Genomic DNA, 27,918 nt, shown 5'->3' with positions numbered 1-27,918 from the left:
ATCTCTTATGTGGGACTTTGTCGAAAGCCTTCTGAAAGTCCAAATAAACCACATCCACTGGCTCCCCCTCATCAACTCTACTAGTTACATCCTCAAAGAATTCTAGTAGAGTTGTCCAGCATGATTTCCCTTTCTAAATCCATGCTGACTCTGCCTGATTCTACCACTGTTCTCTAAGTGCTCTTCTATAAAATCTTTGATCATGGACTCAAGAATTTTCCCCACTACCGACGTCAGGCTGACTGGTCTATAATTCCTTGCTTTCTCTCTACCTCCCTTTTTAAATAGTGGGGTTACATTAACTACCTTCCAATCTGTAGGAACTGTTCCAGAGTCTATAGAATCTTGGAAGATGATCACCAATGCATCCACTATTTCTAGGGCCACTTCCTTAAGTATTCTGGGATGCACACCATCAGGCCCTGGGGATTTATCGGCCTTCAATCCCATCAATTTCCCCAACACCATTTCTCTACTAATACAGATTTCCATCAGTTCCTCTCTCTCACTAAGTCCTGTGTTCCCCAACATTTCTGGTATGATATTTGTATCCTCCTTTGTGAAGACAGAACCAAAGTATGCATTAGTTGGTCAGCCATTTCTTTGTTCCCCATAATAAATTCCCCTGTTTCTGAATGTAAGGGACCTACATTTGTCTTCACCAATCTTTTTCTCCTCACATACCCATTGAAACATTTACAGTCAGTTTTTACGTTCCCCGCAAGCTTGCTCTCGTACTCTATTTTCCCCTTCTTAATCAATCCTTTGGTCCTCCTTTGCCAAATTCTGAACTGCTCCCAATCCTCAGGTCTGTTGTTTTTTCTGGCGAATTTATATGCCTCTTCCTTGGATCTAATGCCATCTCTAATTTCCCTTGTAAGCCATGGTTTGGCTAACTTTCCCATTTTACTTTTGCGCCAGACAGGGATAAACAATTGTTGCAGTTCATCCATGCGTTCTTTAAATGTCTGCCATTGCCTATCCACCGTCATCCCTTTAAGTAAATGTTCCCAATCCATCATAGCCAACTCGCGCCTCATAGCTTTGTAGTTTCCTTTACTGAGATTCAGGACCCTAGTCTCAGAATCAACTACGTCACTCTCCATCTTGATGAAGAGTTCTATCATATTATGGGCGCTCATCCCCAAGGGTCTCACACCACTAGATTGTCATTTCTCTCTCATTACACAATACCTAGTCTAGGATGGCTTGTTCTCTAGTTGGTTCCTCAACGTATTGGTCCTGAAAACCATCCCGTATACACTCCAAGAATTCCTCCTCTACGGTATTGTGACTAATTTGATTTGCCCGCTCTATATGCAGATTTAAGTCAGCCATAATTACAGATGTTCCTTTATCGCATGCGTCTCTAATTTCCTGTTTAATGCCATTCCCAACATCAGCACTACAGTTTGGGGGTCTATATACAACCCCCACTAACATTTTTTACCCCTTAGTGTTTCTCAGTTCTACCCACACAGCTTCCACATCATCAGAGCTAATATCTTTCCTCACTATTGCGTTAATTCCCTCTTTCATTGGCTCCACTTCTTCCTTCCTGCTTTGGGTCATGTGTTTTCCATTTACTCAGATATCAAACCAACTAGACACCGATTTAAAAGAACTTTAGCAGCAGTCCTATCAACATCTGAGGCAACATGGAGGAAGTCTCACCATCATCTTGCTGTAAAATCAGCATCTGCTGCGCATTGGGAAAGGAGTGACTTGTAATCTAGTTAAAGTTAAACTACATTTTTGCTTATGAGCAGTCATGTCTCTCACCGCAGGCTACAGACAGTACAGGATTAGTTACTGAGGCAATCAAGTTGGTCCCTCTCCTCCCAGTGCAGCACTAGATTCTCTTTTAATATATCTTTTTAATATGTCAATATTAAACTTCATTTTTCTTAATTTGATGTCATCTTCTTGCTGTGGGCATGAGCGTTTATTCCAAGAATCAGATCAAAGAAACCAGATAGGAAGCAAATGGTGAATGAATTAAGCTTGAAACCATTTGACTTCAAATTTATAGTTAAGACGTTACTGATTTTAAATAAAATATATTCTCATGTGTCAACCGATTTTATTTTCCACATTGTTCAGAACAAAGGGACATGCAACATATTAAATATTAAGCTTTGAACCTTGTGGAAAAACCTTTCAAATGTATATTTACAAAGCTAGACCACAGCACCACCCCATGGCTAATTTCACTAAAAGCAGCCCTTTAGAGTAGGAGCATTGCTGCAATCTGGAGTAAACAAATCGCCTCAAAAAGGACAAGCCTCAATTTTTGCAACCCTTTTCTGTTAGCATGATGGATGAGTGGTTATTTGTCTCAGTGCTACCAGTCCCTAAACAGATATTTTAAGGGTTTCACCAATTTCTTCTGTAACAGCGTTCTATTAGTGTGTTTGTATGGACACAATAAAATAGGAAGAAAATAACTGAATATGATAATAATTCTCCTACATAGGAGTTCCGAACCAAAGGGGTTCTTGATAAATTTCTCCACAGTTGTGATTTGCAACTTTTTAAGACCACTGGTACAGAATGGGATGCACGCTGTCTTTTCACCTCTTTGGCAGTTTGAGTGTATGGCAAGGCACATGGAGGAAACTATTCAAAATGCAGCACATTAGCGATCTTGGTTGGAGGGGTCAATGGGTGGGTCCAGTTGGGAGGGTTCATCCAAGATTGCAGGAATTCAAGATCCAGGTGTGAAGAGAGGGTTGTGACACTGAACTGAGTTTCACAGGAACAAAGATTTGTTGTTGGAGGGGCAGGTCATGATTCAGATCTTCAAAATGCAAGAGGCAAATGTTATGTCACTTCTAACAGACTATTGGACTTACCCTTTCATATGGTTGGTGTTTTAGATTGGAATTTAGGAATGGTATCTGTGAGCCAGCTCCCAGTGCTCATACCAGAAGTGACAAAACATTTGCCTCTTGCATTTTGAAGATCTGAATCATGACCTGCTCCTCCAACAACAAATCTTTGTTCCTGTGAAAATCAGTTCAGCGTCACAACCCTCTCTTCGCACCTGGATCTTGAATATATATTAGCTCATACAACTAAATCTGGCTCCTTTAACCCAGTATCAGATCCACTGACCCATGAACAACCAGGTGTCCAAGTCAGCCAACACTGTAAAGAAGTGAGAAATTAGATTTAGCTGCATGTAAAAACACTGGGAGACACCTATTCAATGGCAATCTCATGAAATTGCAGCTAAAAGAGAAACTTGTACGAGTATAGACAAAAATAATTTTTTTTTTAAATATCAAGGAAGACATTGGTCAGGAGAAATACACCCGTCTCTCCACCCCAAGCAGTGAATGTGTGGAACTCACTCCCAGCAAAAGCAATTGATGCCGCGTTGTTAAACTCATTTACAAAGATGAATAATGGACTGGGAATGTAGCAATATTGCATAGACAGTTTATCAGGCACTTTCCAGGACCAACAGTCCATTTGCTGTGTGGTAATGGGATACCTGGGGAAATGGAGGGTTGCAGTGGTAAGGAGGACAGGAGGCCAGAGTTGAAAAGTGGGGCTGAGTGTTCTTGAGTTTTACTCCATCATTTTTTTTTGGGGGGGTGGGGGAGGTACACAGGATCAAGGAATATTTAAGCAGATTCATTGATCAGGAGATTAAATATTCAGTACAGTTCATGATTCAGTCTGTGGAAGGTGCCTTGATTGGCCTAATGGCCGTTTCTCTCACCACACTCATGTTCAGACATACTGCTGGTGTAGTGTAGTGTCAGTTTCATTCTGCAACAGGCCCTAATTCCACTTGACAGATTGGAGCAGTATTCAACGTGGACACAATGCCAAAAGTGGGAAAATGTACAATTTTCCAATGAGATCCCTCACCTTTCTGAGCAGTCACAAAGATATGAATTGAACAAAAGCACAACTTGGAAGAACCTATATCTCAACTATATTCCAATACAGCAGAAAACTTTAAGACTAGCTCTGAAGTAGAAGAAAGCCACATAGGCACCATTCCTATAAACAGAATCAACATTGTAACCTAAGTTTAGAGGCATTATTTAAAGGCTTTATTTTTTTTCTGTGCAACGAGCAGAATACTGGAATTACTACAACAACAGGTCGCATTTATATAATACCACAATCGAAATGTGGAGCTTATTCAAGGAGCAGCTACTGCGTGTCCTTGATAAGTATGTACCTGTCAGGCAGGGAGGAAGTTGTCGAGCGAGGGAGCCGTGGTTTACTAAAGAAGTTGCAGTGCTTGTCAAAAGGAAGGCGGCGGCTTATGTTAGGATGAGACGTGAAGGCTCAGTTAGGGCGCTTGAGAGTTACAAGCTAGCCAGGAAGGATCTAAAGGGAGAGCTAAGAAGAGCAAGGAGAGGACACGAGAAGTCATTGGCGGATAGGATCAAGGAAAACCCTAAGGCTTTCTATAGGTATATCAGGAATAAAAGAATGACTAGAGTTAGATTAGGACCAATCAAGGATAGTAGTGGGAAGTTGCGTGTGGAATCAGAGGAGATAGGGGAAGCGTTAAATGAATATTTTTCGTCAGTATTTACAGTAGAGAAAGAAAATGTTGTCGAGGAGAATACTGAGATTCAGACTACTAGGCTAGATGGGATTGAGGTTCACAAGGAGGAGGTGTTAGCAATTTTGGAAAGTGTGAAAATAGATAAGTCCGCTGGGCCAGATGGGATTTATCCTAGGATTCTCTGGGAAGCCAGGGAGGAGATTGCAGAGCCTTTGTCCTTGATCTTTATGTCGTCATTGTCGACAGGAATAGTGCCAGAAGACTGGAGGATAGCAAATGCTGTCCCCTTGTTCAAGAAGGGGAGTAGAGACAGCCCTGGTAATTATAGACCTGTGAGCCTTACTTCGGTTGTGGGTAAAATGTTGGAAAAGGTTATAAGAGACAGGATTTATAATCATCTTGAAAAGAATAAGTTCATTAGCGATAGTCAGCACAGTTTTGTGAAGGGTAGGTCGTGCCTCACAAACCTTATTGAGTTTTTCGAGAAGGTGACCAAACAGGTAGATGAGGGTAAAGCAGTGGATGTGGTCTATATGGATTTCAGTAAGGCGTTTGATAAGGTTCCCCACGGTAGGCTATTGCAGAAAATACGGAAATATGGGGTTGAAGGTGATTTAGAGCTTTGGATCAGAAATTGGCTAGCTGAAAGAAGACAGAGGGTGGTGGTTGATGGCAAATGTTCATCCTGGAGTTTAGTTACTAGTGGTGTACCGCAAGGATCTGTTTTGGGGCCACTGCTGTTTGTCATTTTTATAAATGACCTGGATGAGGGTGTAGAAGGGTGGGTTAGTAAATTTGCGGATGACACGAAGGTCGGTGGAGTTGTGGATAGTGCCGAAGGATGTTGTAGGGTACAGAGGGACATAGATAGGCTGCAGAGCTGGGCTGAGAGATGGCAAATGGAGTTTAATGCGGAAAAGTGTGAGGTGATTCACTTTGGAAGGAGTAACAGGAATGCAGAGTACTGGGCTAATGGGAAGATTCTTGGTAGTGTAGATGAACAGAGAGATCTTGGTGTCCAGGTACATAAATCCCTGAAAGTTGCTACCCAGGTTAATAGGGCTGTTAAGAAGGCATATGGTGTGTTAGCTTTTATTAGTAGGGGGATTGAGTTTCGGAGCCACGAGGTCATGCTGCAGCTGTACAAAACTCTGGTGAGACCGCACCTGGAGTATTGCGTGCAGTTCTGGTCACCGCATTATAGGAAGGATGTGGAAGCTTTGGAAAGGGTGCAGAGGAGATTTACTAGGATGTTGCCTGGTATGGAGGGAAGGTCTTACGAGGAAAGGCTGAGGGACTTGAGGTTGTTTTCGTTGGAGAGAAGGAGGAGGAGAGGTGACTTAATAGAGACATATAAGATAATCAGAGGGTTAGATAGGGTGGATAGTGAGAGTCTTTTTCCTCGGATGGTGATGGCAAACATGAGGGGACATAGCTTTAAGTTGAGGGGTGATAGATATAGGACAGATGTTAGAGGTAGTTTCTTTACTCAGAGAGTAGTAGGTGCGTGGAACGCCCTGCCTGCAACAGTAGTAGACTCGCCAACTTTAAGGGCATTTAAGTGGTCATTGGATAGACATATGGATGAAAATGGAATAGTGTAGGTCAGATGGTTTCACAGGTCGGCGCAACATCGAGGGCCGAAGGGCCTGTACTGCGCTGAAATGTTCTAATTCTAATTCTAATATAGAAAAATGCTTCAAAGAGCTTCACAGAGGCACAGCCAAAGTAGTATATAAAAGGGCAAATAAAAGCTTGGCTAAAGGGGTGAGCTTTAAGGAATGTCTTAAAGGATGAGAGGAAGGAGGATAAGCAAAAAGGGGCTCAGGTAGCTGAAAGATCGGCACCTAATAATTGAACAAAAGGATGTGGGGTGCACTGAAGGCCAAAGTCAGAGAGCTTTAGTTAAGGGGTGAGGGATTGTAGCACCAAAGGTGATTAGAAATTTACTACATTAAAGGCACTATATAAATTCAAGTTGTTGTTGGGGCGGGAGCCATGGAGGAACAAAAAAAACTAAACACTTTATCAATAACATATACTGATATATTGCCTTTAACGAAACAAAACTCAAGGTGCTTTGCAGCAGGAGCATTACAAAACAAAATATGACACCGAGCCACATAAGGAGATATTAGGCCAAATGACCAAAAGCTTGGTCAAAGGGGTAGGTTTTTGAGGAGCGTTAAAGGATGAAAGTGAGGTAGAAAAGCGGAAAGATGTAGGGAGGGAATTCCAGAGCTTAGGACCGAGGCAACTGAAGGCACAACCACCAATGGTGGAGGGATTAAAATCAGGGGTGCTCAAAAGATCAGAATTAGATGAGTGCAGATATCTCAGAGAGTTGTGGGGCTGGAGGAGATTATAGAGGTAGGGAGGGTAAGGCCATGGAGGGATTTGAAAACAAGGATGAGAATTTTAAAATAAAGACATTGTTTGTCAAGGAGCCAATGTAGGTCAGTGAGCACAGGGGTGATAGGTGAATGATATCTGTTGTGAGCCAGGGCACAGGCAGCAGTTTTGGATGGCATCAAGTTTAGGGAGGGTAGGATGTGGGAGACCAGCCAGAACGGAATAGGTCAAGTCTAGAGTTAAGATAGGCATAATGAGGGTTTCAGCAGCAGATGGGCTATGGCAGGGGCGATATTACGGAGGTAGAAATAGACGGTCTAAGTAATGGCACGAATATGTGCCTAGGTTAGTCTCACACAGTAGCCATGGAGAAGGATTAAGTTGGTAGCTAAGGAACGGAGTTTGGAGAAGGAATGAAAAAAATGGCTTCAGTCTTCCTAGTATTTAATTGGAAGAAATTTCGGCTTATCCAGTACTGCATGTTAGATAAACAGTCTGATAATTTAGCAACGTGGGGGAGATGAGAGAGGGGGTGGTGAGGTAAAGGTGAGGTAGAGTTGGGTGTTGTTAGCGTACATGTGAAAACTAACGCTGTGCTTTCAAATCATGTCACCGAAGGGCAGCATGTAAATGAGAAGCAGGAGGTGGCCAAGGATAGATCCTTGGGGCACACCAGAGGTAACGGTGCGGGAATGAGAAGAGAAGCCATTGCCTGTGATACTCTGGCTACGATTAGATTAATAAGAATGGGCCCAGGTGAAAGTAATTTCACCCAACTAGATGACAGTGGAGAGGCAATGGAGGATGGTGTGGTCAACCGTGTCAAAGGGCGCAGAGAGGATGGGAAGGACAAGGAAGGCTAGTTTACCTTTGTCACAGTCATATGGGATGTCATTTATGACTTTGATAAGAGTTGTTTCAGTACTGTGGTAGAGGCAGAAACCTAATCAGAAACAAACAGAAAATGCTGGAAAAACAAAGGTCCATCAAGTCACGTGGAGAGAACAAATAAGTCTTTGCACTAAGCAAAGTAGGCAGATTAGGAAAAAAGGGACATGAGAGATAGATGCTAGCTTCCAGCTTTTAATTATGCCGGATTTGGAAACAGAAGTACGTCCAAGATTGCAGATGATAAGAAGCTAAGAGGTATCTTGAATTGTGAAAAAGAGTTCCAAAACATAAAGATACATCAAGTGAGTGTACGGTTGTACACTTTGGATGTTAGAATGACAGGTGAGAATTTGACAATTTTAATAGGCATAGATTCCTGTTACCTATCAGAAGCACAGGCATTGGTGGTGAGGAAAATAAAAATGATTAAAAAGCACACATCAGTCAGTCAGTACAAAGGAGCTTTTAATGATGTCTATTTTTCCCTAACAAATTCCTAGGGTTCACATATTGCTGTAACAAAAGATAGCATCAACAAGACACAAAATCAGAAATAAGGAACAGCAAGACCATGAAGCGATTTGAAAACAAGGATGAGAAATTAAAAAGTTATCAACCTGAAGCTTTAACTCTGTTTCTCCCTCCACAGATGCTGCCGGGTATTCCCAGCATTTTTTTTTCATTTCAAATTTCCAGCATCCACATTTGTAAGACGCATATAACACTATTTAGGTGCCATATTCAACAGACTACATTGGAGCCTTAGATTTTAATTGAGAACATTTTAAATTGGACTCTAATGAGTCACCACTGTTAATTAAGTACAACAGGTCACGCATCAAATTTCAAGGCTTTGTGTAACTTCAAACAAATCTCAAAAAGTATATTTAATGAGCCATCCCAGCAAATACAGAAGTTTATATCATTTGAGTGAGAATTTAAGACGACAAAGTCAGCAGTTCAAATTTGCATTGTCCCTCCTCTGTAAGTACAAGAACTGCATTGAATTTTGCAACTAAAGTAACATTGGTCCCTTGGGGAAAGATCCTCAGACAACTTCTGAAAGCAAGAGTAAAGTTCCTTTGTCAAACCAGCATGTATATAAAGCAAGTCATTAACAGGGACAAGTAAATAGGACTAAATCAAAATATCCATTAACCATTTTATGACTCCTTTTTCTTATCACAATGTTTCTATTCAAAAGAGGCTTACCTTTGTTGAACTATCTAAAATCTCTCTTCACAAAAATTCCATACGAAGCAGAGTACCCTCATGGCTCAAGTCTACTTCTGCACTTCAACATTTATCTTATACACCCACTTATGATAATTTTAATCAAATCAGGTGAGTAAGTTTCTGTGCTGCCACAATTGGACATTTATGCACAACTGTTTGCAAGTATGGAGTGGTTGAGTACAGTAATGTGGTATACAAATTCCAGTGCCGGTGCGATGCCAGGTACGTAGGTCGTACATCCCAATGACTGCCAGATCATATCAAACAGTACGTCCCTTCGGCTGTTCGCAATAGGCAGAGTACTGACTACTCAACCAGACCTTACCTGCAAAACTCTGAACACAATGTCTAATGTAAGATGTGATTCCACAATTGGACAGCGCTTACTGAACAATCCCAAGTGTGCTAAAAATTACACAAACAACCAATTGAGGATTATCAGTCGGTCTCGCAATGTGACTCACTTACGCTTGCTAGGAGTTACGTATATTCATTTTTAGGGACCTGTCCTCTGCAGGCAAAAGGAACATGTCCAGGTGTTGCACCTTTTTTGAATCGGAGCGTCTCCTGACAACACAGCCAAGCATCGACGTCATCACTACGGTCCAAACTGCACACATGCGCAGAATGCATTTACCCTTGCGCAGGGGCAAAATGCATCCGAGATTTGCCAGCTTGCCAGTAGTCATGCAATACATCATCATGCAATTGGAGGTCAGCCTCCAACACGAGTTTTGGAAAGCGGCTCAAATCGCTCCCTCCCGCGTCCGCCTGCCCACTGCTCCATCCTGCCGCTTGCTTCCTCCCTTGCCACTAGTACCCCGCTCGCTCCCCCTCCCTCCTCCCCAACCCACCGCTTCTCTGGGCAACGATGTGGGGAGCGAGCAGTGGGAGGGAATGACGGCCAGTAGGACGTGGGAGAGAACAGCAAGATGGAGCGGCAAGCAAATGGGAGCAGCAGGATGGAGTAGTGGGCAGGCGGACGCAGGAGAAAACGGCGGGAGGGGGCTGCTTTCCAAAACTCGCGCTGGAGGCCGACGTCCCTTTGCATGATGACATATTGCATGACTACTGGCTAGCTGGCAAATCTCAGGTGCATTTTGCGTGTGCGCAAGTATGAATGCACTCTGGCACGGGAGGGAGCAGGAAACTGAATGCAGCGATTGAGGTGGCGATCATAGGAGGGAGCAGGGAACAGAAGCTGCGATCGTGAAAGGGAACTGTTGGGGGCTGGGGGGGTTGGAGGCGGCGAACGCAGCCATTGAGGGATGAGGGGTTTCGGGTTCAATTCTTTCTTTCTGTTAAATTAAGCAGCGCCATCTTTATCACTGGCAGCTGCGCGAGACGTCACAGAGAATGATTTTTCTGTCAAAGAGGCTGCATTTGTGCATGTGGCAGTACTGCACCACCTAGTGGTTGTGTTGTCGGCAAATGCAGCCTTTTTGAATTAAACAAAAGCACGGAGGACAATAATTCCCTGGTGCATTCTCCATGGCAATGACTCGACCAGAGCGGACTTGCCAACCAATCAGCGGCCTTTTCTCCTGCAGCATAAATCGTTGCTGCCTTTGAAATTTAGCATTCTGGTGTCTGTCCTGATGCATGCAAGATGCAAAGCTTTGACAGCATATCTCTTTTCTCAGCAATACTCAAGTTCTGTACTACCAAGCGACTATTTAATACAATAACTGTCCCCTGGCGGGGAAATCAGCCTATTCCCAATTATTTGCAGTGACTCATTTTAAGAAGTCTGCTGATGTTGCTTGAGGGAAGACTGGGCTCAGCTATCATGTCCTCCATAGATTAATATGCCATGGCTCTCTCTGTAAGTTTACTTCTGAAAGATAACCAACTGTGCAAGGTCCTACAGGGCTATAGGCATCTGTGGAACCATTGTGCGAGCTGAATCACTGTCAAGGAGGGAGAGAGAGAGTGCTGGGGATGGGTGGAGTCAGAAAAAACACTTCCACATTCATGTTGCGAGCTACCTATTAGCCATAAAACCCAGGCTTGCTTTTTCTTGATGTCCATGAAAAAAAAAGACATTTGTGGGGAAATAAGTAAGGTACTTTTGTTAGGGGTTCAGTGACGAGCACAGATTAAAAACTCCAGAGCTGCTCCTTGAGTCTGTCATTCGGGAAAATAACCACCCAATGGACCTACTTTTGTCCTGTTTATGTGCATATTTATTGCTTTTCACTGCAGCAGACTTGCACTACCAATACTTTTTAGCAATGAATGCTAAGCATGGGGACGGGAGGCAACAACATAGTTAAATATGGTTTCCATTATAGTCTCAGATTACTTGACAATATCAAAATGATGAACAATCTTGTAAGAATTTAAGATTAAGATCTCACCATCTTTCAAAGTTTCCTTTGTTAAACCTCTTCCATAGCGTTGGTCATACGTCACATAGCTATCAGATGAGAACTGGTAGACCTGGGTAGAAAAATTTTAATTAGGATCAAGTGTCAGCATTTATTTCATTTAAAAGAACTGCTGGTTGCTAATATTTATGGAAAATAGATAATTAAAATCAATTAAAAGTTAAATGGAATGGGAAGAATGTTTCTGCAGAAAATAGTTCAATGTTCAAAGGCCCACAAAAAGCTGGGGAAGGTAAATGGAGGAATGGGTGGCAGGGAGGAGGCTTCTGTTTATGAAATGGGTGAACTTTGATGTGATATCAGTACAATTGGAACTTTGCTTTATTATTCAATCAAATACACAGCTACGCAACATAATGCAATCAGAAACATCCATTGCTTTGGCACACTGCTAGGGGCTTACGCAACTAAAATGCTGTCATGGACCATTCTGATGATACACACTAGATATCATTTAAACCTGAGCCCCTTGCCTGGGAAATACATTGCTGTGTAATGAAAATAGCTGCTCTGCTCCATTTCTCTTAATTTACTTCCATTGAGCCACAATCATGGCTCCAGATGAAATCCAGTCACTTGCAAATAACCCTGCAAAGAGGTCATGAAGGCTATTAAAGCATAAGTTATCTAAGGGAGGCAGCTTGAGGACTAAAGGTGGGGCAAATAAATGACGAAATTTAGGGATCGAACACGTAGAAGGAAGGGTCAGAAAGATATGTGATAGGATGGGCAGAAGAGTTGTAGCACGTGAATCTGTGTGACAATTCCCTGCATAATAGAGTTATGAAAGGAGCCACTACAAGAGATTAGGAACATCCCTACAGGTAGGAATCATGAGCAATGTATAGGGGACAGGTTATCTTAAGCCACTCTCCTGAGCACTCACTGGGCTAAAAATCACATTGAGATATGTTTGAGAGCAACTGATGAGCCTGCCCTCCTAGTCAGGGCAGGCTAGAAATTTGGACAGCAGGGAAAAAAATAAATTGGAAATAGTGGGGAGCGAGTAAATTGGTAACATATGCAGACTAAAAAAAAAGGCAGGTTTTGAACAGCAACTTTTTGTACCACTGTCCCAGAAGCACAGAAATCCATCTTCTGCTGCTACAAATCTGCAATTGTTAGATCCACATTAAAAATACCTCAGGAGGACACTGACATGTGAACAAAGTCTCACAAAAATCACTACTGCATTTGTACACAAGTAGTGCCACTACAATTATAAAAGTAAACTGGGAGGACAAACTGTACTGAATTACATGTAAACCTGTGGTAAGCCACAGTATTATGGTCTTTAAAACGTAAGGCTAGGAAATGCCCTCAAATTAGGGTACTGAAAATCATGCATCACTTTTAACATCAGTCCTCTGCAATAAAACTAAGCCCCTCATCATGTCAGTATATCATATCGACCTAAAATAAAAGCAAAATACCGTGGATGCTGGAAACCTGAAATAAAAACAAAGTGCTGGAAATACTCAGCAGGTCTGGCAGCAGCTGTGGAGAGAGAAACAGAGTTAATGTTTCAGGTCTGTGACCAAACAGGACTGTGTCATAGCCTGAAACGTTAACTCTCTCCACAGATGCTGCCAGACCTGCTGAGTATTTCCAGCACTTTCTGCTTTTATATCATATTGACTTACTCTTCAAAGCCACTCCATATTATTGTAGAAATTACTATCTAGAGTAACAGTTTCCAGCCACCAGCATGAGTAACTATTTTTTGCGTAAAATATCTATGTTACAATAAATTTCAGAAATATTGAACAGTGAGTAGATCCTCATATCACCTATATCTCTTATCTAGTTACTAGGACTCCATTGTCATAGGCTAGCTGGTATAAAGTAGGTATTCTACTAACCTCCTGTCAGTTGCATTTTAAATACAAGTCTCACTCCAGAGCATCAATGCACAATCTCATCTAACACTTCGGTAGAGTACTGAGAGTATGCTGCACTGTCTTGCAGACGAGATGTCAAACCACGACTTTCAGGTGGACATAAAAGGTCAAATGGTAGTACTTAAGAGGAGCAAGGTGTCCAACCTGGTGGCTTGACCAACATTTATCCTTCAACTAACATCATGAAAACAGATTATCTGTTTACTTCATTGCTGCTTATGCGATCTTGCTGTGCATCGACTGGCTGATGCGTTCTCCCATATAACAACAGCAGCTACACATAAGGTGAAGTGCTTTGAGATGTCCTGAGGTCATGAAATATACAAGTTTGTTCTTTTCGTTTATTTTGAGAAAGCCAATATGCCTTTCAGATGCACATTAAGTCAAGAAAATCTGCTGACTATCACCTACTGCCCTCCCTCAGTTAATGAATCAGTGCTCCACCATATTGAACACCACTTATTAGAAGCACTGAGGGTAGGAAGGGCACAGAAAGTACTCTGGGTGGGGCACTTCAACGTCCATCACCAAGAGTGACTCATGAGCATCACTACCAACCTAGCTGGCTAAGGGCACAGCTGCCAGACTATGCCTGCAGCAGGTGATAATAGAAACATGAGGGGAAAACAACTAACTTAACCTCGTCCTCACCAACCTACCTGTTGCAGATGCATCTGTCTTTGGAACATAGGAACAAGAGTACGCCATTCAGCCCGTCGAGCCTGCTCCGCCATTCAATTAGATCATGGACGATCATCCACCTCAATGCCACTTTCCTGAGCTACCTCCATATCTCTTGATGTCATTCTTCTCCAGAAATCTATCGATTTCTGTTTTGAATGTGCTCAATGATCGAGCTTCCACAGCCCTCTGGGGTAGAGAATTCCAAAGATTCACCACCCTCTAAGCGAAGAAGTTCCTCCTCATTTCAGTCTAAAATGGCCTATCCCTTATTCTGCGATTATGTCCCCTGGTTCTAGGCTCACCAGGCAGGGGAAACATCCTATCTACATCTATCCTCTCATGCCCTGTAAGAATTTTGTACGTTTCAATGAGATCACCTCTCATTTTCCAAAACTCTGGAGAACACAGGCCCAATTTCCTTAATCTGTCCCAAGACAAATCCGCCATCCTAGGGATTAGTCTGGTGAACCTCTGTTACAATCCCTCTATGGCAAGTATATCTTTCCTTGGATAAGGAGACCAAAAATGTCAATGACAGTATTCGCTGGAGTGACCACTGCACAGTCCCTGTGGAGCTGAAGTCCTGTTTTCACATTGAGGATACCCTCCATCATATTGTGTGACACTACCACTGTGCGACATGGGGTAAATTCAGGACAGATCTTACAACTCAAAACTGAGCATCCTGAGGTGCTGCGGGCCATCAGCAGCAGAATTCTATTCCACCACTTGGCCTATCATATCACTCACTTTACAATGACCGTCAAGCCAGGGGACCAAACCTGGTTGAATGAGGAGTGCAGGACAGCATGCCAGGAACAGCACTGAGTGTACCTAAAAGTGAGGTACCAACCTGGTGAAGCTACAACATGTAGCAGGACTACATGCATGCTATAGCAGAAGCAGCATGCTAAAGACATAGCTAAGCGATCCCACAACCAACAGATCAAATCAAAACTCTGCAGTCCTGCCACATCTAGTCGTGAATGGTGATGGACAATTATACAATAGGAGGAGGAAGCTCCATAAACATCCACATCCTCAAAGATGGTGGAGCCCAGCACGTGGATGCAAAAAACAAGGCTTAAGTGTTACAAGAGCAGTGTTCTAGGCCTAACCATTTTCAGCTAGAAATGCAGAGTGGATGATCCATCTCAGCCTCCTCCTAAGGTCCCTGCCTTCACAAAAGCCAGTCTTAGCCAATTCAATTAATTCTACATGATATCAAGAAACAACTGAGCACACTGGATACAGCAACAGCTATGGGCTCCAACAAACATCTCGGCTGTAGTGAAGACGTATTCTAAATCCAGCCATGCCTCTAGCCAAGTGTTCCAGTACAGTTACAACACTGGCACTGACCAGACAATGTGGAAAATGTCCCATCTACAAAAAGCAGGGCAACTCCAATCTAGTGTATTACTGCCTCAGTGGCCTACTGTCAATCAACAAAGTGATGGAAGATAGCACTGACAGTGCTATCAAGCGGCATTTACTTACAAATAACCTGCTCACCGACGCTCAGTTGGGTTGCGCCAGGACCACTCAGACCTCATTGCAGCGTTAATCCAAACATGGACAAAAAAGCTGAATTCCAGGTGAGGCAAGAGCAACAGCCCTCGATAACAAGGCAGCATTTGGCCAAGTGCGGCATCAAGGAGCCAGAGTAAAATTGAAGTCAATAGGAATTGAGGAGAAACTCTGCACTGGCTGGAGTCTGAGCTCGCACAAAGGAAGATGGTTGTGGTTGTTGGAAGCCAATCACCTCAACCCCAGGATATCACTGCAAGAATTCCTCAGGGTAGTGTCCTAGGCTTGACCATTTTCAACTGCTTCATCAATGACCTTCCCTCCATCATAAGGTCAGAAGTGGGGATGTTTGCTGATGATTGCAGTGTTGAATTCCAATCACAACTCCTCAAATAATGAAGCACTCCTTGTCTACATGCAGCAAGACCTGGACAACATTCAGGCTGATAAGTGGCAAGTAACATTAAAGTCACACAAGTGCCAGGCAATAACTTATCTCCAACAAGAGTGTGTCTAACCATCTCCCCTTTGACATTCAAAAAGATCATTGTCAAATCTACCACAATCAATATCCTGGGATCACCACTGACCAGAAACTTGATTGGGCCAGGCACACAAATACTGTGGCTGACGCAAGTCAGAGGCTAGGTATTATACAATGAGTGACACACCTTCTAGCTCCCAAAACCTTTCCATTATCTTGATGGCCTAAGTTAGGAATGTGATGGAATAACTCTCCACATGCCTGGATGAGTGCAGCTCCAACAACATTAAAGCAGCTCAACCCCCTCCAGGACAAAGCTGCTTACTTGGCATCCCATCCACCACCTTAAACATTTACTATCCCAATACCAGCAGACAGTGGCAGCACTGTGTACCATCTACAAGGTGCACTGCCGCAATTTGTCATGCTTTTTTGACTGCACCTTCCAAACCTGCAACCCCTGCCACCTATAAGGACAAGGGCGGCAAGCGTATGGGAACACCAATACCCTTAAGTCACACACTACCCTGACTTGGAAATATATCACCATTCCTTCATTGGCGCTGGGTGCAAACCCTGGAACACTCTACCTAACAGCACCTTCACTGCTTGGATTGAAGCAGTTCAAGAAGTTTGCTTCTCAAGGGCAATGAGGGATGGGCAATAAATAAATGCTGGTTTTGCCAGCAATGCCCACACCTTGTGAATGGATAAACAATAAGTCACTTTAAAATCTGCAGTTGCCTGCTACTAATTATTGTTGTGCTGGTTACATATTCCATCAACTTCAAATGCAACATGCCCCTTGAGAAGTAAGCAAGCCAGTACTTTCAACTGATTATTTTCATGTGCAAAAATATGCTTCATAAAAGTTAGCAGAACCAAAGGCAGGCTGAAGTGAATTGCATTCGATGGATGTGAAGGGAATGGCATTAAACAATAAATCACTGCAAAGAGCCACATGCAATTCATTGGTCACAGGCTCCAAATCTCAAAGGAGGACTTGCCTTATCGACCATAATGGAAAAGAGCAAAATGTAAATTTGTTAACAGATTATTTAGAAGTTGAGTACACAACAGAAAAGTCAAGAAAGAATAAAAGCGGATGGACCACCTGGCACTGACAAAAGCACACCCTCCCCAGTCGTCCCTGCAAAGTTCTTCAAACTGACATCTGGGGTCGTGCCAAAATTGGGAGAACTGTCTCACAGACTGGTCAAGTAAAGGCCTGACATTGTCATACCATACAGCCAACGTCCCAGACCCCTCCATCACCATTCCTGGTTATGTCTTGTCCTACCGGCAGCACATACACACCAGAGGTTGCAGCACAGTGGTATACAGTTGGGGGAGTGGCCCCGGGAGTCCTCAACATTGACTCCAGACCGCATGAAGTCTGATGGCATCAGGTCAAACATGGGCAAGGAAACCTCCTGCTGATTACCACCTACCACGCCCTCCCCCACTCAGTCGATGAATCAGTGCTCCTCCACATTGAACACCACTTGGAAGAATCACCAAGGGTAGCAAAGGCATAGAATGTACTCTGAGTGAGGGACTTCAATGTCCATCACCAACAGTGACTCAATAGCACCTCTGCTGACCAGGTTGGTTGAGTTCTGAAGGGTTATTCTGCCAAACTCAGTCTGCAGCAGGTGGTGAGAGAACCAACATGAGGGAAAAACCTACTTGACCTCGTCCTCACCAATCTACCTGTTGTAGATGCATCTGTCCATGACAGCATTGGTAGGAATGACCACCGCACAGTCCTATTGAGACGAGGTCCCGTCTTCACACTGAGGAGACCCTCCATCGTGTTATGTGGCACAGCCACCATGCTAAATGAGATACACAGCAGAACCAGCATGCTATAGACAGAGCTAAGTGATCCCATAACCAACAGATCAGATCAAAGCTCTGCAGTCCTGCCACATCCAGTCGTGAATGGTGGTGGACAATTAAACAACTAACCGGAGCAGCAGGCTCCAAAAACATCCACATCCTCAATGATGGCAGAGCCCAGCACATCAGTGCAAAAGTCAAGGCTGAAGCATTTGCAACCATCTTCAGCCAGAAGTGCCAAGTGGATGATCCATCACAGCCTCCTCCTAAGGTCCCCACCATCATAGATGCCAATCCTGAGACAATTTGATTCACTCCAAACGATATCAAGAAATAGCTGAAGGCACTGGATACAGCAAGAGCTACGGGCCCTGACAAATGTCAGCTGTAGTACTAAAGACTTGTGCTCTAGAACTATCCGCGCCCTTAGCCAAGCTATTCCACTACAGCTAAAACGCTGGCATCTACCCGACAGTATGGGAAATTGCCCAGGTATGACCTGTCCACAAAAAGCAAGACAAGCCCAATAAGGCCAATTACTGTCCAATCATCAGCAAAGTGTTGAAAGGTGTCAATGACAGTGCTATCAAGTGGCACTTACTCAGGAACAACCTACTCGCCGATGTTCAGTTTGGGTTATGCAAGGGCCACTCAGCTCCAGACCTCATTCCAGCCTTTGTCCGAACATGGATGAAAGAGCTGAATTCCAGAGGTGAGGTGTGAGTGACTTCCTTTGACATCAAAGCAACATTTGACTGAGTATGGCATCAAGAAGCCCTTGTATAACTGGAGTCAATGGAAATCGGGGGAAAACGCTCCGCTGGTTGGAGTTATACTGAGCACAAAGGAAGATGGTTGTGGTAGTTGGAGGCCAATCATCTCAGCCCCAGGGCATCACTGCAGGAGCTCCTCAGGGTAGTGTCCTAGGCCCAATCATCTTCAGTTGCTTCGGCAATGACCTTCCTTCCATCATAAGGTCAGAAGTGGGGATGTTCGTTGATGATTGCAGAGTGTTTAGTACCATTCACAACTCCTCAGACACTGAGGCAGTCTGTGTCTACATGCAGCAAGATCTGGACAACATTCAGGCTTAGGCTGATAAATGGCAAGTGACATTTGCACCAAGCAAGTGCCAGGCAATTACCATCTTCAAAAAGAGAGAAATTCTAACCATCTCCCCATGACATTCAACAGTATTACCATTGCTGAATCCTCCATCATTCAACATCCTGGGGGTTACCACTGACCAGAAACTAAACTGGGCCAGCCGTATAAATACTGTGGCTACAAGAGCCAGTCAGAGGCTGGGAATTCTGCGGCGAGTAACTCACCTCCCAACTCCCCAAAGCCTGTCCATCATTTACAAGGCACATGATGGAATACTCTCCACTGCCTGGATGAGTAGAGCTCCAACAACACTCAAAAAAATCAACACCATTCAAGACAGAGCAGCTCGCTTGATCGGCACACCATCCACTACCACCTTAAATATTCACTGGGGCAGAGTGACAGCAGTGTGTTCCATCTACAAGATGCACTGCAGCAACTTGCCAAGGCTCCTTTGACAGCACCTTCCAAACCAGCAACTTATACCGCTTAGAGGAGAATGACAGCAGACGCATGGGAACAACAGCACCACCTGCAAGATCCCCTCAAAGCCACACACCATCTTGACATCCCTAACAGCACTGCGGATGCACCTACACCACATGGACTGCGAATGTTCAAGAAGGCAGCTCACCATCACCTTCTCAAAGGCAATTAGGGATGGGCAATAAATGCTGCAAAGCCCACACATCAAGAACGAATAATAAAAAATCCACACTTTATAAACTGGTTGGAATTATTATTGATATAAATGCATTATCTGTCAAAGCTTTAAACTGTAAAAACCTCTGCTGCCTGAAGAGATTTGTAAATTCAAAGGCAATGTTTGGTGTGCATACAAATCTCTATCAAGCATTGCTGACAGTCAGGGTGCTGCTCTCAGTCAAAATCATTTAGGAAATCTTGGAAACAAGGACACCACCAGAAATTCTCACTGAAAAATCAAAAGAACACCTTCCAAAAATTACAACCGTGGGTATCGGCATGTAACTAGCTGACAGCTCTTGATAATTTATCAATTTTGAAACGTTTGTGTCTTTATTGTGCAGCACAGAAATCCACAGTAGCTCTCCCCTTGGGCTGTCAGTCAATTTCTGGGAAGAACCTAATTTTCATGAATGAATTTCACACTAATTTCTTTTGTGAGCAGATTTTTTGCGTTGCAAGCTTGTTTTACACTTCTAAGAGGAAGATCCACAATGGGTCATTTCTGTAAAATTTGATTGTATAAAACTTTTTTGTTTTTAAATAACTAGAGTGCTCCAGCAGCTAAAATAAACAAATTATTGGAGCAATACATGAGACTTGAATCGTAGCTTTGGCAAAGTTGGAGAGAGATCAGATCAATAAAATAATTGAATAAAATTACTTCAAAGGATTGCTAAAAAGATTGCCTAAACGTTTTATATGATTGACTTATTACAGTACAACTCATTTAAAATGTCTGTAAACAGATCGGCAAAGTTTTTTTTAATGAAAACTGCATATTAGATCATGTATTTTATAAGCACTAAGTATTTAGTAATTCCACAATATAATTTGCACATTGACAGCCTCAGTAGTGAAGCAAGCAGAAATCAGTATAATTCTTAAGACATACCTTAACGTATATTTTAATCCTTAATATTCATACAAATAAAACAGCACAATCTACAAGATATATAAAAGTCTCCAAGAAGGTTTTTTTTTTGAATAAAGTCCAAAAATGTAGCCAGAGCAAAGTTGTGACATCTTACTGTGTGTGAAAGGCATTACATAAAGGGTGGTGTAGCTGTGAAATAGGTGTAGAGGTCAGACACATTTGAAGCCTTTTGTGTTAGCACAGACTCAACCAAGGGTCGGCAACCCACGGCTCTGGAGCCGCAGCGACTAATATCTCACTTGTGGCTCCCATTTAATGGTTTTTACATCACCAATTTGTAACGGCGCAGTAACATCGGCTCCTATCAGACTATTTTACAACTGCATTTTGAAACAGAAAAATGAGCTGTATATTAGAGGACTCATTCTTCCTTACCATGTTTGCAATTCAGTCCACCCCAGGCAGCTAAAGGAAGACTTTCTATGGGTCCATGTCATTATTGCATTATATCTTTAAGAATTGCAAAATGCAGCATGTTGAAATAATACAATGTAGTCAACACACACCACAGTACAGTGCACTCCATTCTTTAATTTTTTTTCATCTTATGACTCCCCATAGTTTTTAAGCAATTTCTTTTAAAAGCTCTTCAGGTTAAAAAAAAAGGTTGCCGAGCCCTGGACTTCACTTTAGACACCATTCATTGCTAAACAGGAACTATACATGCCAAGTGATGCATCTTCTAGTGTTCATGTGTAAAGTGACATTTTGGATTAGCATTACTTGTAAGTGGATACATGGTAATCTTAACATACCTGGCATTTATTGGTCTGAAATGCATTTTACCCATAAATACAATACTTTCCTTTACTGCCTTTATCCATAGGAAGGTGCAACCTAGAGAAGGATGAAGCAAACTAGCTGTCAAAATGTTACCTGCAGCCTTTTATACTTTACCCAGAAATCTTGCAGTAAGCTTTAGTTCACTTTCTAACTAAGCAGTTGCTGATGTCTGGTTTCACAAATGACACACATTCTAAACTTCGGGTCAGTTAACTGACCTGAGTGCAATAGTTTTTTGATATTAAGCAGTTAAAACTACAGTTAAAAAGTTCTATTTATATAAAAATAGAGTAAAACTGAAAGCCTTCCACACAGTACCAAGTCCCTAAACCTTTTAATTTTTTTCTGCCAAACTCATCAGCTCAGCTCATGAACTAGAGTTTATGATCAAGCCACTGAGCCATACACACCAGGTTGACCCAGGTTGGTCTCCAGCTTGCATGGTGTTAGGTCACATCAATCATCGCTGCAGTAAGGGTGCTAGAATTGGCCTCAATGCCCCAGGTTAGGGAGAGGAACACTGGCCAGGAGCTCGGTTCCTGACTGTTTTTCCAAAAGACACCCGTGTGGAGATGGGTGTGCCTTTACTGTAGTGGCCTCCATAGTCAAATAGCCTGCCAGCTCCATCAAGGTTCATGCAAGAACAATGACCACCTTAGAAAGGTAGCTGAAAGCAACTGGCACCCTTTTAACCATGTACCAGCCTTCCAAGTAGGTTGGAGTGAGGAGAAAATCAGCAGAAAGAAAAATATAGCTGCAGATTAATTATTCCAGTTAAACATTGCAGAAATATTCATCTCGTTATATATAAAACTTCACTTCACTTTTATCCTTCTAAAGTACATTGGTTGATAAAAAGGTGTTTTTAACCACAGAAAATGGAAGATGTTCGAAGAAAACAGACTTGAAACCAAGACTGCTCAGCATTATTTTAGAGTTCCTTTGGCTAGGATCTGCAGAAACATAAAATATGCATATAATGTGCAATTTAAATTAAATATGGGTAAAATCTGTCACTATTCTATGCCAGCATATCAGTGGAAAACAAACTCCAATGCCTGATTCAGACGATTACATCCACAAACTCGACTCCAATTTTCAAATCTGTAGTTTCATGTTTTTTTTTTGTACATCACTGCTTGAGAGCTTTAATCTCAAGTGCCCACATATCTGGGCTGCTACAGCAAATCTGAAACAATGATTCAGAAAAATAAAAGAGCTGTAAATGAATAAGCCTCTACTTTGAAGTGGCACTTAAAAATTGTTACCTAATAGTCACTAAGTCATCAGTTCACAATGATCTATAAAAGTTCAAACCTTGGCATTAACATCACTCATCTTGGCTGTCGAAAGGTTATCTATTAGACCAAGGTACTGCCAGGGAAACTATTGATCTTCAGGGCTGATTATTCCAAAGGCCATGAGGACTGTAATTTTTCATATGCAACATGCATTGAAGTTTTGCATCCATTTTGTATTATAGATGGTGTGCAATAGACAGCAGAATTTTATAGTGGTCACTGATAATACCACACTGCAAACAAAGGCTGCTCAAAAATTTATTGCAAAACCTTTAGCTATTTGCAAAAAATTGATCTATTGGTTGGCTGGAATTTTGTACTTAATTTCAACAACTCAAACATTACCAACCAATCAGCATCCTTTTGCATTCCAGCAATTGAAAGTGGGGTAAACAGTAAAATTACCATCTTACCCAAAAAATAAACACTGAATTTATACTGATACCAGACTTTGACTGAAATGAGCCAGTTACAATCCTACAGCTATCAGTGTATTTTTTGATCCTGACTCCAATAATAGCCTAAACGTATCCTCAAAGCTCTCCCAAATGGTTCCACAAGCCAGCAAGCAGCTGGACCCAGAGTCAAACACCAATCTGCGCTGAGTAGCTAGGGCAGCATTAAGGACATGTAATTGGCCTCACTGCCCAAGTTAGAGACGGAATGAAGGGCTAAGGTTCCCACTCTTCATCACTATTATGCAACTCCTGCTGGAGGTGACAGTGCAGACATTTGGCGAAAACAAAGTTGGCTCAGCTGTGATACCTCTGATGACCTGGTGATCAAATAGCCCACTGTCAAGGCTGATACATGAACAATGGCAAAATACTTGTGGTGAAGAAATCTTATGTATCCCACTGAGTCTTGAGGGGAGATAGGAAAAGGAGCAAGAACAGAAAAGCAATTTCACTAGAAAATTAAAACACCCTAAACTGACAACTACAACCTTAAAAGCAAAGTGGATTTATATATAACATAATCTGAATATACCATACCACCACATAATTCTGAACACTTTAAAGTCCTATAAGCCCTATACCATCTCAGATTTCTGTTCCTCTATCTCTAAACAGTACTGGTCAAAGACAGCCTGGAAGCAGACATTTGTGTTGAGTGTTGTCTTCAGTTAATAAAATGGAGATTCACAGAATGCCTGCTTCTAGGCTACATTTCAACACCAGCAATGAAGCCTAACATACAGTAACAAAGGGTCAACAGGCAGCAGTAGGTGCATACATATTCCTTCACAACATGCAGGATAATGTCACAGTTCAGAAAAATCATCTTGACCGCTAATGATGGTGTTGTGAATAGCAGCATAGGCAACAGCTAAGACTAGGGAGCACCGTTAGTTCCCAGAAATCTTATTAGGTAAGTCTGCCACATAAGAGGAATGCCATTTACATGTCACCTCATGGAAATGGGATACCAAATGGTATCGCTGGGAGATACAGATTTGAGTTTAGTATTAGTTATAATGAGGATTCTCATTTTTGGGAGTTTAAATTTTAGTGATTATAATTTTTTAAAACGCACATGTATCCTTCTTTCACCTGGTTCACTATGATTCGTGATATCAGCCAGTATTTCCTCACATCTTTCTTCACTCCTCCATTCGCACCTCCACCGGTCCTCCAAAAACATAGTGGGGATTTATATTTCTTTAATTATACTTGAGGTTCACTCCTTACGTTAAAAGAAACATGAGAACTCCCAATGCTAAAAATATTGTTGAATCACTATTTTCCACAATAAAAGATTTGATTGTTCTAACATATAGAAGTACAAAGATGAGGAAAAGTCATTTTTGGATTTGCATTGGCCCAGCAGACATTAAAATGTAAACAGCAGTGAATATGTAATAGAATTACTGTCCAGTTCAGTCCGTTTCCTAGTTTGCCATCAGTGACTTTTCCCCAAACACACACCATGAATTTTTTTTTTGCTTTAACAATTAAGAAGTTAGCCTATGAAAATAAGTGTTACTTCCGTTTTTCTTGCTCAGAGGAGTAAGGAAGGCTAGGAAGTACTTTTCAACTGCTTATTTTTAAAAGGAAGTATTGAGATTTGATACCAGTTAGAAGATACCCTAGATTCAATAGGTCCTTCACACTTTGGAATAGCATGGGGACAATCCGGAGGGCACCTAACCGCAGGAAAAATCAGTGCAGCCACATGATATATTCTTTCCATTAGTGGAATGAGGCCCGAAATGGTGAACCTTAACAATGTTATCAATACAGAACTCAAACGAGGATCATTCTTGACAGGTGATGTCTCAATTTGTTTTTAAAGACAGGGAAGTTGGGTGGAGATAGTATTTTGCACAGTAAGTACTCACACTAGGCTTCGCTTCTTACTTAAAGCTCCTTGCAGTCTGCCTCTGACAAATGCTGGTTTGGCCCATGTTGTTTTACCCTCTTTCGGTAGTCCCCTCCTCCTGCACCCTGAAAACTACTTAAGGCATCTGCAATAGAACTTTTGTACAGCTGCAACAGCTCCGTGCAACACATTTCAAAAACTGTGCGTTTAAATACTACAGTTTCAAACAATCAGTCACTTACTGCTGTAGTAGCAGATACATCAAGCTCTGCATAACTAACATTGATATTGATTAGGACTTTGTCTCACTTGCCACTATCAGAATTTGTTGCGCTACAAAACCCACTTTAATTATAAATGAGACAGCCACAGTAAATTGCAAGGATGACTCAGCCGTTTCAAAGGGAAACAATCTCCAATCAATGAAATAGAGACTGAAAGCTTTGAGTAGCCCTGATCAGCTGTTGGTCAAAACGTTTAGATGGAAATTGAGCAAACATTTATTAAAATGAAAACCATCATGGCTGCATATTCCAGCATCTATTATTGTTATTTAGAACAGCCATTTGATCCTTCAAACTGACTACCAACAAAAAACACAAACTCATAAGTCAGGCAATCAATAAGTATTTAAAGGTAACTGGCACAAGGAAGTGCCGACTCAATGTTTGGACTCAAAACCTAAGACTAGTTTCTTTAAATGCCTACTTTTTAAAAGGTCTGACTGGGATAGAGATATTTGCTTACACCGATTAAATCTGAGGAGATGAGAACAGGAAAGAACATTAGTGCCACCTTTTTCATGCATCAACTCCACAGCAAGATAAAGCAGGAGCAGGCCATTCAGCCCCTCAAGCCTGCTCAGCAATTCAATTAGTTCATGACTGATCTGTACCTCATCGCCATTTTCCCACCATAGCTCCATATCTCTAGGTATTCTTACATAACAAAAATCTATCAATCTCAGCATCTACAACCTCTTGGGGGAAGAGAAATCCATATTTTCACTGCTCTGTGCAGAAAAAGTGCTTCCTGATTTTGCCTCTAATTTTAAGATTACTTCTCTTCGTTCTTGATTTCCCCACCAGAGGAAATAGAGCTACCCTATCAAATCTTTTAACATTTTCAACACCTCTATCAGATCACCCCTCAAGTCTTCCACACTTAAGGGAATACAAGCCAAGTTTATGGAAGCTGTCTTCATAATTTAACACTCTCAGCTCCATCTACCCATCTTTTCTTGATATCTTAAATCCATTTTCCCTCAATACTATCTGTATTAAAGGGCTTGCCCTAGTAACTACAAGAGCCAATGCAGCTCCAACTGTAACTGTGACAAACTTGGGATTTCACAAGTCACATAACCAGCTGTTGGTGAAACACAATGGGTAATATGCCCATTAAAACTAAATCCATAAAATAATTAGGGTATTCCATCATTTTCCACTGTGGACACTTCATTTTTTTCTTAAAACCTAGAGAACATGCAGTCCCTCAGTCAAGTACAATTTATCAGAACAATGTCACACTGGCATAATGTTGACAGAACTTGTGGTTCTTACAAGGTCATTAACCAAAGTATTGGAAAAGCTGTGCTGCAATAACCCTTCAGGAGGTTAACCATCCATATTCCACAACATACAAAAATACCTTTAATTACAAACCAGCAAACTATACTATATAGAAGGAAAAAATAGTTTAATTCCAAATCGCTAGAAGGAAAGAAGTACTGTATACAAGGTACAAGAGGAAGCATATCAGTCACATCACTTACTACTTTGATAGTATGTTCTGAATCTCTGAATGTGACCAACTAAAATCTCAATACTCATTAGCAAAAATGTATATGATCCAATTGTTGACATGAAATTTTGAACACCAAGATGGTCCAAAGTGCTACAATTACAGAACTGTACACTCCCCAAGTACCAAAACCAGCACCTTACTCAGCCTGTGAAAGGCACTGTATATCAGACAAAGACAAATCGGAATATTTTCTTAACGGTGAGAGAATAGGAGCTGTGGAGAAGCAAAGGGATCTGGGTATGCATATGCACAAATCACTAAAGGTTAGTGCATATTTACAAAGTACAATCAAAAAGGTCAATGGAAAGTTGGCCTTTATCTCAGGGGAATTGGAAGTAATGCTTCAATTGTAAGGAGCCTGGACAGAGCCCATCTGGGATACTGCATTCAGTTTTGGGCACCATACCCCAGGAAGGATATATTGGCCTTACAGCAGGTAGAGCACAGATTCATCTAAATGATACTGGGGTTAAAGGGTTAAATTATGAGGCCAGATTGGATAAACTTGATTCGTACTCCCCTAAGTATAGAAGATTGAGCGGTGATAACAATAAGAGATTCGATAGGGTAGCTACAGAGAAACCATTTCCTCTGGTGGGGTAAACTATTGCAACTAAAATTAGAGCCAAGCCATTTATGAGTGAAATCAGGAAGCACTTTATCACACAAAAGGGTAGTGGAAAACTGGAACACACTCCACCAAAAGGCTGAACTAATTTAAATTTTCAACACTGAGATTACTAGATTTCTGTTAGCTATCAAGGAATATGGATTTAAGGTGGAGTTCAGCCGTGATTTAACAGAATGGCGGAATAGGCTCGAAGGGGCCTGCTCCTGTCACTAGGAAGTAGCAGTAATAACCCATCAAGAAAAAGGTTATCCTACCCAAGCAAAAGGCAGGAAGCTGCCTGAGGATAAGTGGCACCATTGTGATATTTCAGATGAGCGAAAGTAATGGCATTAACAAATTAAACACATCACTATCTATCAAAAATGTACACAGTTTCTAGGAAGCTTTCAGTGTACTTTTAATGAGGGCTAAAAACTGAAACTGCAACTTTTATGCCAGTTTTTAAAAACAGTAAACTTCTTTTGTACAATATTAACATT

At 41.9% G+C, this 27,918-nt stretch overlaps 1 protein-coding gene across 1 annotated transcript in view; it reads right to left on the bottom strand.

Moving 5' to 3' along the window:
- Positions 1-27,918, bottom strand: part of ipmkb (inositol polyphosphate multikinase b) — a 132,780-nt gene that overhangs the window by 35,344 nt on the left and 69,518 nt on the right. Inside the window, 1 exon segment of the mRNA XM_068052489.1 lies at positions 11,377-11,458. Coding sequence (XP_067908590.1) covers positions 11,377-11,458 — 82 coding nt within the window.

This window comes from Heterodontus francisci, chromosome 20 (genome assembly GCF_036365525.1).
Source record: "Heterodontus francisci isolate sHetFra1 chromosome 20, sHetFra1.hap1, whole genome shotgun sequence".
In the NCBI taxonomy this organism is placed as follows: domain Eukaryota; kingdom Metazoa; phylum Chordata; class Chondrichthyes; order Heterodontiformes; family Heterodontidae; genus Heterodontus; species Heterodontus francisci.
The sequence above is the reverse complement of the archived record's forward strand: the minus strand, read 5'-3'. Positions and strand labels throughout refer to the sequence as shown.